This window comes from Debaryomyces fabryi, assembly GCF_001447935.2.
Source record: "Debaryomyces fabryi strain CBS 789 chromosome Unknown contig00135, whole genome shotgun sequence".
Lineage (NCBI taxonomy): Eukaryota > Fungi > Ascomycota > Pichiomycetes > Serinales > Debaryomycetaceae > Debaryomyces > Debaryomyces fabryi.
Genome location: NW_015385561.1, coordinates 1 through 14589, shown reverse-complemented (window position 1 = coordinate 14589; position 14589 = coordinate 1). Strand labels below are relative to the sequence as shown.

At 36.2% G+C, this 14589-nt stretch overlaps 8 protein-coding genes across 8 annotated transcripts; 3 read left to right on the top strand and 5 right to left on the bottom strand.

Annotated features, from left to right (window-relative positions):
* Nucleotides 1-257: 257 nt before the first annotated feature.
* Nucleotides 258-938, top strand: AC631_04682 (glutathione S-transferase family protein; the record flags this gene model as incomplete). The annotated part of the gene is made up of 1 exon (XM_015613511.1): nucleotides 258-938. One exon carries the CDS (start codon nucleotides 258-260, stop codon nucleotides 936-938), a length of 681 nt encoding a protein of 226 aa, XP_015465660.1.
* Nucleotides 939-1352: 414 nt separating this feature from the next.
* AC631_04681 (zinc-binding alcohol dehydrogenase family protein) lies at nucleotides 1353-2444 on the top strand (the record flags this gene model as incomplete). The annotated part of the gene is made up of 1 exon (XM_015613510.1): nucleotides 1353-2444. One exon carries the CDS (start codon nucleotides 1353-1355, stop codon nucleotides 2442-2444), a length of 1092 nt encoding a protein of 363 aa, XP_015465659.1.
* Nucleotides 2445-2568: 124 nt separating this feature from the next.
* On the bottom strand, nucleotides 2569-4020 carry AC631_04680 (uncharacterized protein; the record flags this gene model as incomplete). Its single annotated transcript, XM_015613509.1, has 1 exon — nucleotides 2569-4020. One exon carries the CDS (start codon nucleotides 4018-4020, stop codon nucleotides 2569-2571), a length of 1452 nt encoding a protein of 483 aa, XP_015465658.1.
* Nucleotides 4021-4829: 809 nt separating this feature from the next.
* Nucleotides 4830-6728, bottom strand: AC631_04679 (uncharacterized protein; the record flags this gene model as incomplete). Its single annotated transcript, XM_015613508.1, has 1 exon — nucleotides 4830-6728. The coding sequence occupies one exon, from the start codon at nucleotides 6726-6728 to the stop codon at nucleotides 4830-4832; it is 1899 nt and encodes a 632-aa protein (XP_015465657.1).
* Nucleotides 6729-7535: 807 nt separating this feature from the next.
* AC631_04678 (uncharacterized protein) lies at nucleotides 7536-9254 on the bottom strand (the record flags this gene model as incomplete). The annotated part of the gene is made up of 1 exon (XM_015613507.1): nucleotides 7536-9254. The coding sequence occupies one exon, from the start codon at nucleotides 9252-9254 to the stop codon at nucleotides 7536-7538; it is 1719 nt and encodes a 572-aa protein (XP_015465656.1).
* A 1196-nt stretch (nucleotides 9255-10450) lies between these two features.
* On the bottom strand, nucleotides 10451-11398 carry AC631_04677 (uncharacterized protein; the record flags this gene model as incomplete). The annotated part of the gene is made up of 1 exon (XM_015613506.1): nucleotides 10451-11398. The coding sequence occupies one exon, from the start codon at nucleotides 11396-11398 to the stop codon at nucleotides 10451-10453; it is 948 nt and encodes a 315-aa protein (XP_015465655.1).
* Nucleotides 11399-12000: 602 nt separating this feature from the next.
* Nucleotides 12001-13932, top strand: AC631_04676 (beta-mannosyltransferase; the record flags this gene model as incomplete). The annotated part of the gene is made up of 1 exon (XM_015613505.1): nucleotides 12001-13932. The coding sequence occupies one exon, from the start codon at nucleotides 12001-12003 to the stop codon at nucleotides 13930-13932; it is 1932 nt and encodes a 643-aa protein (XP_015465654.1).
* Nucleotides 13933-14112: 180 nt separating this feature from the next.
* On the bottom strand, nucleotides 14113-14559 carry AC631_04675 (uncharacterized protein; the record flags this gene model as incomplete). Its single annotated transcript, XM_015613504.1, has 1 exon — nucleotides 14113-14559. A coding segment is annotated over one exon (447 nt), but the record flags the coding sequence as incomplete, so codon positions are not given.
* Between the last annotated feature and the right edge of the window lie 30 nt (nucleotides 14560-14589).

Sequence of the window (14589 nt, the reverse complement as noted above, 5' to 3'; positions counted from 1 at the left end):
ATCGTATCCAGTTACTCTCTCTCTCTCTCTGCAAAAGTCGTTCTTTTGTGAAGTCTATTCTAAAAGTATATTTATGAACTTTAAAAGTATTTCAAATATTTTCGGACTAATGGTCCCAATCCTCAAGTCCGTGTGTAGGATATATTTTGCTACTATAACCGCAATCTTATAAGGCATGAACCATGTGATATAAAAGAGAAGACAAGAACCATTCTTCTAAATAATTTGTGTTTGTATTCAAATTAACAACTAAAGAAATGACTATCAAATTATATGAATTAAGAGGAAAAGATCCTAAGTTCTTATGGTCATCGAACCCTTGGAAAGCACGAATGTGTCTCAACTTGAAAGGTATAGAATTTGAGTCCATTCCTTTAACTTATCCGGAGATCCATGCAAATCTTCCCAATATTTTACATAAAGACAAAGGATGCACAGTTCCTGTATTAGTCGATGATGAAAATGTTATACAAGATTCTTTCGAAATTGCCCAATATGTAGACAAGAAGTTTCCAGGAGCATCTATCTTTCAGGGTAATATAGCGCTACATGAATTTATTTACAATTGGTTTGCTGAGATAAAAGGTACATTATTTAAATTGGTTATTTTGGATATTGCAGATAAATTAGACGATGAAAGTAAAAAATACTATATAAAAAAAAACACCGCTTTATACGGGGACCTTAAAACTGCTGCTTTAAAGGATCGCGATGAAAATGTGAAAGGGATTCAAAAAAACTTGAACTTACTATTTGGAAATTTGAAAAAAAATGCTTTTCTTTCTGGAGAAACAACCGGTTGGACTGATATTACCCTTGCTTCGTTCTTATACATGATTAAATTGGCGAACGAAGATGTTTTCAATGAGGCCATTGCAAGCACAGATCAAGAATTGTTCAAGGGCTGGTGGAATAATATGTCCAAGTTATTGAAGTAAGATGAATAAAGAACTTCTTTGATAATAGTCTTTATTTCATTTTCTAATCATGTAATATTTATGTTTATTTTTACTTTTTTTATTATATACTTGTCTTAGACCTCAAAGAGATCGTATGATTAATGATTAGAATTTTTCTTCCGATTTCAGTTTTGTAAAACATTATAATTTAGATCATTTTCACTGGCTGTATTCAAGTTCTGTGTATATAGTACGTGTTCCTTAAGGATGAAGGAGACTTCACATTCATGCTTCTCTTAGAAAGTTCCGCATGTAGTTATTTTAAATAGGCTTACTAATGCCGCAAAAATGCTGCTGTAGTATTTAATCTAGCATTTCTGATTAGAAATCGATGTTGAATTATATTCAAAGAATAGGAGAGAAAACACACCCATTCTTATATTTTCAACTACTATGACTACTATATCTACTACTACAGCTGCTGTATTGCAAAAATCTAATTCAAACTTACAAGTAAAGGAGGTCCCTGTGGCACCGATCAACTCAGATGAAATTTTGATTGAATCAAAAGCTGCCTCAATTAATGGCGCAGATTATTATCATATAGATTATAATTGGGCTCCCGATGGTGCAATTTTGGGCTTAACTGTTAGTGGGATCGTCTTGAAGGTTGGTAAAGATGTAACAAGGTTCGGTCCTGGCGATTTTATTGCTAGCTTTATTCATGGCGGTGATTATTCTAACCCAGATAAAGGTGCCTTTTCGAAGTTGGCAGTTGTTCAAGAGATATATTCAATTAAATTGAAAAATCTCGAATCGTCTAGTCTACCAATTTTACCTCCAGGGAATATTGATACATTTGAGGGTGCATGCTCAATTCCTAATGCTGTAGTTACCTTGGGATGCAGTCTATATTTTACGTTAGGCGGGTCCTTTAGAAATCCACAAAGTAAAAGTATTTTGATCTATGGAGGCTCAACAGCCACTGGATTGGTGGCAAGCCAAATTGCAAAACAATTTGGGTGGACTGTCATATCGGTAGCATCCAAAAAACATTCAAACTTAATCAAGACCTTTGGTGCTGACCATTTAATTGACTACCATGACCTGGATGTTATCCAACAAATCAAAAATATTGACCCAAATATTACCATGGCATTACATACGATAGGTGGAACTCCAACTTTGCAGCTTACTCATGACTCTGTTTCTGATTCCTTGCCCACAAAAATTGACTCATTGGTAGTTTCAAATTTTGAAACAATTGAGAACCATAAAGCTAATGTAGAGTTTTCTATGACAAGAGCTTTCACTGCGAATGGTAATGAAGCTAAATATAATAATGGGTCTAAATTCCCAGCAACTCCTGGGATTAAAGAAGCTATTCTTGAATTTATGCCCATCATTCAAAATTTGATAAATAATAATGAAATAAAGCACATACCAATAAGAATTCAGCCAAATGGGTTGAATGGTATTAACGATGGATTAAAACTTATTCGAGAAGGTTCCCTAAGCGGAGAAAAGTTGGTTATACAACTTTAATCATAAAGCTGTGAACAAAGTCAACAGTAGATTATAGTACAATGTTTATATAGTTTACATAATATACATTCCCGTATTTCAGGGTTTAGTTTTTGTTTAAAAAGCATTCTTCTCGTTATGAAAGTTACCAGTTAATTTTATCAATATATGCTTGATCAACAACAACATTACCATTATTGGTAGCTACAGTGGTGCGACCTGTATCCCCAAGTGCTGGGCTCAACCCGCTAGGACCAATTTGAATTCCAAACCAACTCTTTGCTGTGGAAATAATAAAATCAAATACAGATTTTTCAATCCCTGGGTAGAAAGCGTTAGACTTTCTCACTGTTTTGCTACACCCTTGAATTGTAACTTCTCCTTCCAATCGATTGTTAAGCCATTCTACTGCAGCCCCTAAACCCGTGAGCGCTGCTAAATGGTGACCAACAGAAGCGTCGGCTGCAAATTCGAATGATCCAATTCCCCAATCACACCAATTATCATAAACTCTCTGAGCTTGTTCAATTGAAGCCATTGTGTCTTTTTCGCCATGATATAGAAAAAGTGGAATATCAGGGATGCCCTGGTCTTTAGTTAATCCCAAAATATTTGTATTGAGTACTTTCAATACAGTAGGGTTCTTCAAAATATCCCAACCACTTTTAAAATATCTTTCAGGTCCAGAAAAAATATTTTGTTCTGAATAATATGGACCTTCAGGTGTCATACACAAGTTATAAATCTCATTAAATTGATCGGTCCTATTAGGTAAAAGATCATTCATGACGACTTCTTTAAAATCCGGGTATTCATTAGCTATTCCTGCAATCGATGCGACAGTTAATCCAACATGGACTCCACCATCTAAAAGCTCAGCTGTTGAAGTAATATTACTAACTAAACCACCAAATGCGGCACCAACTAAATTAGCTTTCAACTCACTGGCATATGTCGGTTGTAAGGCGGCTGCCCAGGTAGTAGGTATTGTACCTCCTGAATAACCCCACATAGCCACTTTGGCGTGATTACTGATACCTGTTGTATTCGAGCTTTTCAATACCGCTCTTATTGAATCCAAAGTAGCACGCCCTTCTTGTATCGATGCACTGAATGCTGCCTTTGGACCCTCATAGTCAGGAGCGACGACAAACCAACCCTTATTTAATGCTATTTCAATGAAATACATTTCCTTCAGCTCAGAGAGAGTAGTATCATTTGCACCAAGTTGTAATCCATATGAAGGTGGACAGTCAACACATGCTGAATTTTCGAAGATCTGGTAGGAGACCACTTTCTCGGGGTCAGCGTTATAAGGCTCCATAATTGTAGTAACAATCGTGTTGGGTGCTCCAAACGAATCGCTGGATCTAACCATAGCTTGCCAAGAATTCTTTATATTAATTTGCTGCTTCTCTCTTCTTATAGGATGTGGTGTTTTTCTTAGCTTGAGAATATGACCATTGGAATATTTTTCGAATCCTTCTGGTGGGGTATAAAAAATGTCTTGAGTAGGAACTAGAACTGTCAATGGTGCAGCATAAGTTGTCATCAAAACTGTCAGCAAAAATAGAAGGATAATAGCTCTGAAGTTCATTTTAGAAATTTATTGTTCCTTAGTCCAAACATTATAAAACATTTGACGAAAGTGACATTTTTATATTAATCAATTGTTTTGCAATCCTTAGCACAATATTAGTGTAATAATTAAGCTGCAAACGTATTTGATCTCATATTTCAGCTATATAATTGAACGTAATTGAATGTTAAAGTATTCATTTATCGTCAGACACAATAAATGAAATTGTTCAAATTATTAAAGTAGATATTGCATTACTTCATTAGTACCTTTTCAATCTTTAAGCATAATAAACAATCAGTAGGTTCAAAATGGACATGTGATAAAGCTATGGAATCTGCAACTTATCTTACGCACTTCATGTTTTTCTTTAAAAACGCGTTTCGTGATATTTGCTTTTTAGCGATAGATTGTTTAAATTGCAAACAAATAAGCTTAGTTTGTAGATTTATTTCATTGTATAACGCATTTGTCTTATTCCATTACGACTATCAAAAATGGGGTTTATGCACTTCAGTCCTTACGCAGAACCATAATCGTTAGGGATGTCTTCTTTGATAAATTAAAAAAATACTTCATCATACCTCTCGAGTTAATTATATATGTTAATACTACTATTATCAATTTATGTTCTTAAATATAAAATTTTATAGTAACAGGTTTTTCAAAATTCGATCGATACGAGAAATATTAATTTTTAATGCGTAAACTGCTGAAGTACTGCTAACTGATATTAACGCCTTCTCAAAAACTTTTATTTATAATTAACTATGAAACATAAAATATATTATAGATACATAATATCTTTAGATAATATATAAAAAGATTTATATGGCTAAAGCAAGAATAATAAATCCAATAACACTGCCTGCTGCAATTCTAGCAGCAGAATTCTCTCCTACTGACGAAATCATGAGAGGGGAAATGGTAGAAGCATTATAGGACGACAGATTCAAACCTGAAATGGGATTAACTGTGGCAGCTACGCTATTTTCATTTGTATCTGATATAGGACAATATGTTGTCACAAACGTTTCGATTCCTTGTATAGTAGTTGCAGTTAAAACGGGCGTAGCTGCAACTGGTACTTCACTGCATATATTACTAGAGCAAGACGTAACGGTTATAACCTTGGTGGTTGCTCCCGTGGAATCAATAGCAGTAGAAACGTTAGTGTACGGATGGGTGGAATGTTGAGTGGAGTTAGCTAAACTAGACTGGTTAGAATCAACTGGACGTGTAGCGTTCACAGCTGATTCAATACAAGTACGGTTCTTGAAAAGGGTAGCTCTGTCCAAAACAGAATTGTTGGAAGAAGCGACAAACTCATGAGTCAAGTGAGTACAGTTATGAACTGTGAATTTTGACCATCCATAGGCGGAATCCTGAGCAAATTCAGTGTAGTTCGGAAGAGGGTAAACAAGAGGGTCAAGACCATCATAATGACCTCCTAAACCGTTAAGAATATACCAAGGAGCAGACGGGTTGTTAAGACCCTTTGGATCTACGACACCGTTTGAAATAGGGTTTTGCCTTTCATAGTTGTGTACATGACCGCTAACAACAAGATCTACATTGTGCTTATTAAGTATAGATTCAAAGGCAGTTTGGCAATCGGTACACCCGTCTCCAGCAACATACCATGGACGATGTCCAGCAGCAATAACCCAAGGAGTCTCAGTTCTATTGACTGATGCAAGATCCTTTTCTAACCAATCAATTTGTGCATTAGAGTATGATCCTTGTGGGCCATTGGGTGCAGCATCTTCAGGACCCTTGAGCCCATTACCAAAATCGGTTTCAGTATTGAATTGAACGAAATGAACTTGACCGTAATTGAAAGAATACCAAAAATTACCAGTACCACCAGACTCATCTCCCGGCATACGGAAGTGATTCCTATAACCAGTGAAATTGGTTTGACCAGGAACGCAGATAGAATTTGTGTATTTAATATCGTGTTCTTTGTCTGAAGTACCACCATTATCACAATCAGCTTCGTGGTTTCCTGGACCTACCATATAGGGTTTATTGGCTGAAACAGGTTGAAGTTCATCGTAAAACGCATTAAGAATTTGCTCATATACCTTATAGCCATCAGCGATGGTTGTATTTGGTAAATAATGTTGAATTTCTTCTTTAAGCCAATAATCGGCGTAAGCAATATCACCAGGATGCCATAAAAATTCGAATTCGTCAATGCTAGCACGCAACGATTGCATAGTGTTTTGCTCACCTGGTTTAAGAGCTCCACCAGCGCCTTTTCCAACTTCTTCACTCAAACCTAATTCTCCCATAGTTCCCATGTCAACTACAACCGAGAATGAAAATTCGCCAGTTGAGCCAGGTGCTTTAGCTGTGACAAATTTGTAAATATCAGAATCGTTCTCACTATTTGCAACCCTATAGTAATAAGTGGTACCAGGTTGAAGATCTTTGATAACCACATGATTGTTCCAAGTAAGAGAAGTAGGATAAGTAACAGATTCCAGACTTTCAGCTATTTGATCTAATGAATCCGGGGAAAGACCATACTGAACCGAGGGAGCATCGAGTTGCTCGTATGTGTTCCAACTAACTGTCATTCCTGTTTCTCCAGCATAAGCAAGACGATGCTGAACAGGCGCAACCTTGTTTACTGGGAGGTCTCTTACTTGAGGTCTTGCAAGAGAATACTCAAGACACAGCAAAGCGACAAAGATTTTGTAAAGTGCTCTAAACTGCATGGTTACTTGGCAAATTAGCGAAAAAATAAAATTTGATGCGACAAGCGACCTTTAGATATTGGTTGCAAGTTGAACCTTTGGGAATATTCAGGTTTTATAAATCTTTTGGTATTAATTAAAGAACGTGGGACCAATTGCACGAAAGGAATTAGAAATCCATTTCCTGTAACTGATATGTTCGCCTTTAGCTATATCTGTGAGGGAGGAATACGAGCTGTCAAAGTATCCACGTGTGGACCGTGATTGATTGTAAACAAGCGCGTTTACAAGCTGTTGTAGGCCAATGTAAACAACCAGTCCTAACTCATAATATAATAGGAAATTCCTAAATGACGGCTAAAACCGATTGAAATGCATTTGACACTTAGTTGTTGAATACATAGTGTAATATATTATACATAAGAAATGAATAAATGTATATATTTTAGGTTTTCGTAATATGTTCAGATTACTAAAATAAACCTGATTTTGACCCCACTATTGAAGTTAAATTATGGTAGCAGTATGGCGCTTACATGAAATCATGGCCACCAAGAGTGATATTTTAAAAGAATATTACGAAGGGCACGATGCGCTGTAGCTTATTCCGACACAATATCAAGATACGAATTAATTCGCGTAAAATATATTGCAATATATGCTGTGTATTCATCATATTTTAAAAGATACTTATAGGAGTAAACTCCTCTTAAAACGAAACCCCACCGGTGGGTTGGTGTAAAATGATTTCAGACAAACTAACGAGAAATAATTTGTGCAAACAGTATTATGACGATTGTAAATAAATATGCTTGAATGATTGTTCGTTTAAAGAAGTATTGTACCAAGTTTTTTGTACCATGGATCATTATTATATTTCTCTTGAAATTCTTGTTTTTCTAAGTTCAATATTTCTTCATCAAAGAGAGTTCTATCAGTGTGAATGTCTATATCACATATCTTCACATAAAATTTCCAATTTCTCGACCAGAGTTTATGACATACGTAAAAGAAAACCAAGACGATTGCACCGAGATAATTTTGAAAGAAACTTTGTGCATCTGGAGTGCTGGACCCAACTGGGAATAAAGCTGTATAAAACAGAGCAATTAGAATCAACCAATGTATTACAATAGCATATACAGAACCCCAAACACCAGTGGAAGACGTATATCCTAATGAATCAGTTGAAATTCCATTGTATTTAAGCGCTTGTCTAAATCTGATATGCGAAATACAAATCACATCCCATGTAAAAAGCTGCGCCAATCCAGAAATAGATAACAACCAGTTAAAGACGGTCTTTTGCTTATTATAAGCGGCAATATAAGAAAATAACCCAACAACAGAGCATGCGATTAGTGAGCGCAAGGGCCTACCAGATCTATCGATGTAGTTGAAATATTTTGGTGCATACCCTTGGTCGGCCAATGATTGCAAAGTTCTCGATGAAGCATACAATGATGACGAAGCAACAGAACAGACTGAAAGCAAGATAACAACATTGATTATATGTGGAACGACCGTGACACCATGCAAAGTTGCGGCAAGGACAAATGGTGATGCATTTGATCCACCACCAGAAGCTCCCATCAATTCTGGAGAATCCATTGGAACCAAGAGCCCAACCATGATCAAAGAGCCCAAGAATAATATCAAAATCCTCCAGAAAACTAATTTACAAGCAGTAGGAATAGCCCTTCTAGGATTTGGTTGCTCAGCGGCCGATAATGCAACAAATTCAGATTGACTGAAGGCAAATGCACCAGTTACAAATACTGTACACAAACCTTTGAAGTTAGTATAGTAGCCAGGATCGTGCCAGTACTTTCCTCCAATAAACTTTCCTTCTGGTCCTCCACCAACGTTAACAACGATGGACATTATAAGAAATCCAGTAACCATAAGAACTTTAAGGCAACCAATAACAAACTCTCCTTCTCCATAAGCTTTGGATCCAACAAAATGAAGCAGCACAACTATCACGAAAATAATAGTTACCCATACATCTGGATTGATTTTCTGTTCTTCATCCCAAAATTTTATAGTGATAGATGCGGTGACTAATTCTAATGCAAAGGTCGACAACCACTCGATACAATAAATCCAAGTGACTGCAAATGCAACAGATTCATCAATGAATTTCAGCGGGTAATTATTGTAACCACCAGAAAGTTCACTATAATTAACTGCCAATTCTCCTGCAGCTTGCAAAGTTGGATACAAAAATGATCCAACAATAATATAACCAACAACCAAAAATAAAGGACCTGCTGTACTTAAAATGTTACCGGTACCAACGAAAAGCCCTGTTCCCATACCCGTCACAAGCGCCATAAGAATCAAATGTCTTGAGCTTATACCTTTTTGCAAACTCTTTCCTTCATCTCCATGTTGTACGTGTTGCCTTCTGAAACTATCGACAAACCTATCCCATTTAGTAGCCCCAACGCTCGGAATGTTATCACACTCCGATACCGAAGCAGAAGAGCTTTTCCTGGTTTCTGAAACCACTGGTTTCAATTTTTTTTCACTGGTAAGTACCATCTTGAGCGATTTTTGATTGTAAAATAGTTGTAAACTGTAATGCGTCAGTGGAATATATTTGAGTGATATTCAAGATATCTTGTATGCTATAATAAATCAGGTACTAATATGATTGAAAGGAATAAGAGAATATATCAACAAAATGTATCTATTATGTATTAGTTGTGTCTACTATGACTCCACTTATTTTTTTACGTAGTAGTCCCTTCCCCAATATATGAGCGAATTTGGATTTCTGTGCACATTGCCCCGACTTGCAGCAATAATTTTGAGATCACTCGAACAACACTGATTGTATAAACTAATGTAAGTTAACGTAAGGAACGGGGTATGACAACTCCACAATCTGTACTCCAGATTATAACTATCCTAAAGAGTCAATACTACATTCATTCGTCATCTGTGAACAAATAACTACTATGAGCGGCGATTTTAGACTGTCATTCGAGATTATTACACTCCATGAGATCCGATTTCCGGGCTCCTCTTTAGCCGTTAATTTCCTGACTCTGATTGTCTCTTTTGTTTAGTTGCCAACGCCAGAACCTGTAGGCATTTCTTATTCTGCACTTCTAAAAAAACGGGACTTAATGTCGGCTTATAATTCCGCCCCTCTACGATGCCCCACTTCATACTTTATTTCGCAGACCCGTTTTGACTCCGGCGCGACTCTTGAAGACTTGCGATATTATTGCCTCACCAAAGTTCAAATGCCTTATAAACGGGGCCCGGGGGTAAGCACAGTTCATCAAATAACCGGGAGTAACCATTTCTGCCAAGCTTCATATGTGCAGTATTTATACCCGGATCACTTAGTGACTGCTATCACAGCTATCGTAACTACGATATATACTTAATTTAGTTGTTACGTCTCATTCATTGGGACATAAGGTTAAGAACATAGAGAATTAGTCTTTTAGTTCATTAATTGAAATAGTAAGGTTGTAGCGATTTTAGATCACAGATTTTACTCGGGTTAGAATTTAAAGTTTAGACTGATCTTCTAGTGGGCTTTTTGCTTCAAAATATGACTACGTAGAATTAATATTGGGGCCAAGTCATTATAGACCATGCTGCAGGGAAGATGGAGATCAGTTTCCTTAGATTTTTACATGTGGTACACGAGCAGTTTATTCATTCATTCATTTATTCATGCATTCCCAATATGATACATAAGGAAATACAACTAGACAAAACTAAGGATATTTTCTGAACCAGTCAGATATCAACTCTCCAACTTTTGTAGGGTCTTCACGATGCAAGAAATGCCCTACATTTGAAAGTATCTTGACGCTAACGTGTGGGTTACTGGCAAGTTTATTGGCTTCCAAATGATATAACTTCACATTCATGCACCCATCGCGCTCACCGCCAAGCAATAAAGTTGGAACTTTCTCAAAGTCTACTTTCCAGCGCCTATCAGAAATATTTAAGGGATTAGCAAGGCATCTGTAGTATGCAGTTGATGCATCGATAACTCCAGGTTCCTTAAAAGTTCTCTTGACGCTATCAATCTCATCTTTGGTATAATCCCATGTGGGAGACCAGCAGCGCCATAGGCGGTCTAAATAGCTGTTGCTACTTGTATCAGAGAGTCTATTTTTATAGAGCCATGGAAACTGCATGGTAAACATATAGCTAGAGTGATAGATCTGGTCTGGGCAATACCATGCAAACTCCCATAATCGAATATTGGTGATATATGGTATAGCCAAACAAGCCATCGATCTTACCAACTCAGGGTACATACTAGCGGTTTTAAAAGCTACTATTGCTCCCCAATCATGACCAAGAAGATGTACTGGAACACCATCTGGTGAAATACTTGTAATCCATGATTTTACATCGTTTGCGAGATCTGACATCCTATAATCAGATTGTTCGCCTTGACTCGACGGTTCGTAACCTCTCATTGATGGAGCTAGCAACAAAACCTTTTCATCTTCTGGTACAGACTCTAATATCACTTTCCAAACATTATTATATGATGTGTTATTATCAGGAAACCCATGGAGAAGGAATATGACACGAGTCCATTTCCGTTTAGCATCTTTGCAAAATACATCACGCTTATCATAATTGCTTAATGTAGAGGATACCCTCTGTCCATTTCGAAGTTCAATATTGTATTGCTCTTGTATCATATCTTCAGCTTATCAATTGGTCAACTACATCTTCCAAATATTAATTATCGAATCTGAGTTTTGTTGAGTAATGCTTGCATGTGAACTACATTGAAGGTAGCGCGGATGCTCACTGGCTTAAAATATATTTATAGCTAATTTGAAGCCTATGCGCAATCGAAAGATGTCACTTATGTGCGTTTTTTCAGCCGTTTGTAATTCCTTTTTCTGTCTTTTTTTTTAACAGCAATTTCATAGATGTCTATCTGTGTAACAAGTAACCCTGTACATCTGTCGGCAAAATATATACCTCTAGGAGATACCTACTGTATTGATCCTGGAACTTCTTGAGAGGCGCACCTTCAACAACGTGGCCTGTAAAGCCAGAAATAGAGAAAAACTCATGGAAATTGCCGGAAGACAATAGAAAATATTGTTCGGAATCCCGCTTAGGAAATAACTGCAGCAAGTGAGTGTAATATTAAGCATAAGCAATACTTGGGCTATGCATGCCACTATTAGCAACGATAAGACGATGAGTTGCCCTATGAATATTCGTTGATATATTAAAAATAAAATGGAAATTTTTGACTAAGTTAATTTAGGTGATAAAGTCCAACACTATGAAGATCTTATTTGGACCTAAAACTACAAGAAAAGCATTATTGGTGTTGGTTCTTTTGTTCACATTAATAGGATTAGTATGGACTTCGAATAAAGCAGCAGCCGTACACTCATCTATTAATAAAATCAAATATCCATCATTAGAAAAGATTAAAGGGTTCTATAATGATAAAATTTCTGCATTTCATAAGAAACCGAATGATCATCTAGTAGTGTATCCTCGCTCATTCTCGTCAGAGGTCAAAGAGAAATTAGAAGATCATTACAATACGTACTTGGCAGGAACTACAGAAAATTTGAAAGTACTAAGCTACAATGGGCCAAAGTCTCCTTTGACGAATAAAATCAGGGACAATAAATATCACAAACATCAGATTTCATTATATGATTCTGTGAAAAACATCGAAGGAGATATTGAAAAATGTCAGCCTGATATCAATAAAAAAATCAATGTAGACGTCACCGATTCTAATACCTTTGGATTTTCGTTTGAAAAAATAGTCAGAAAATTGGTCCAACAATTGAAGGATGATCCGTCTATAAAGGAGTTGAAGGGATTCTTCGAGGATGATTTGGAAAAACATCTCCAAGAGGGAACAGCAGGCGATCATTGGTTTAAGTTTGCTGGAACGTCTGTATGGTTAGAGCAATACGGTGTTCACTTTATGATTTCAAGAATGATGTATAGTCCTCCAGGTCCTAAAAAACATAGTGTTTTGAGTTTACTATATGGCCAAGTCTACGACGAAGATTGGAATGAACTAGAAAATATTGAGCTAGTTATACCATCATCTAATTCCTTGACCAACGACAAAAGCTTCAGAAGTATTAATTTTCCAAGCTTCTTGCCAATACCATTCTACCACGATTCCAATTATCGTCTGAAAAGGTTTTATGGTCCTGAGGATGCTAGGATGTTACTAGTTAAGAATGAGAATGGTATTGAAGAACCCTTGATTGTTTTTAACGCATACCATCGCAAGAGTAGTGATGAAACAAAAATTGATGAAGCTTCTTCAAGTATTAAATTTGAGTATTACAGATCAATGTTTATTGGATGGCCATTTCAATTTCAGTTGGGAAAAGAAAATGTTGATGGAACACAGAATCCAAAGCATTCCAATAATGAATACACTAAGCTTATCGAATTAAGAAATATAGAACATCCTAGGTTAAAAGTGCAAAAAAATTGGACTCCATTTATAAGCAATAAGGCTCGCCAAGTCCACGGGTATGATAAAAATATTTATTTTGTTTACAGATGGCAAAGTTTGGAAATAATGAAATGCCAATTGAGTGACATTTCTGATATTTCAAAATGTACATTTGAATACAAAAGAGTAGATGACTTACCCTTCGATGCAAAGGTTGGTGATTTGCGGGGTGGGACAGAATTGATAAGCATAAACAACATATTTCCCTCATTAGATAATCATTTTAAATCTGATACCGAAGTCTGGGTTGGGTTTTCTAGAGCTCATATCAAGAATTGTGGATGTGGGAGTAGTATGTATCGTCCAAATCTAGTGGTGCTATATAAAGAAGGTAGAAAGTACAAGATTTCTCAGCTAAGTGAATTTTTTTCTCTAGACGTTAAGGTCACTGGTTGGTCTGATCCTAAAAAAATATGTCAACCTAGAGAGCCAGATGCGTTGATACCGAATGGTATCTCATCCTGGGATGTTAATAGCCATATGTCTGGATTAGAGCAAGTTCATGAAGATTACATCACTTTAACATTATCAGCAGGGGATGCTGTTGATCACAAAGTTCACATAAAGAATTTACTTAAAGTAATCCTTGGTCAAACGTCGTTGCTATCTTCTAAGGAGGAATATGGTTACAATGATGATCTTGTCAGTTGTTCGATTAAGTATTCGAAGGATTACTGTGCAGCATATGGAAAAGAAATGATTAAAGAGAAAACATAAAACCGCATTCATATAAGTCGATCTAATATATCATGTAATAATAAACTTCTGAAAATATATTTAACTTTCATTTTTTACATGTAGCAGATCGTAGGGAAAATTCTTAAACGAAAAAAATTATCTAGTACTATCACTCTAAATCTACGATCAAGAAGAAGAATAGCGTACATATCAGGATGATCAAGATCTCAAAGCCTTATCAAAATCTGCAATTAAATCATCAGCATTCTCAGCACCAACACTAACTCTTAACAATGTTGGGATTATACCTGGATCACTAAGAACTCTCCATTCAATCAAGCTTTCCACTCCACCTAAAGAAGTTGCATGATGGAAATAGCGCAATTTGGATGGAAATTCTTTTGCATTTGATTCGTTGTCTAGTTCGATGCAGAAAACAGGTGAATATCCATTTGGTAACTGTTTCTTAACAAATGACTCGGTTTGTAAAGAAGAGTGATAAATTTTCTTTAATTTAGGATACTTATCACGATTGCTTACCAAATGCTTGACAAGCTTTTCGGTATTGTCCGCCTGTCTCAATATTCTAAGTTCAAAAGTTCTTAAGCTCCTTAATAGTAAATAGCTTTCTAAGTTAGCAATATTTGTTCCTAATGCAAGGCGATCCTTTACTAACTGATTTTTCACCTTTATATC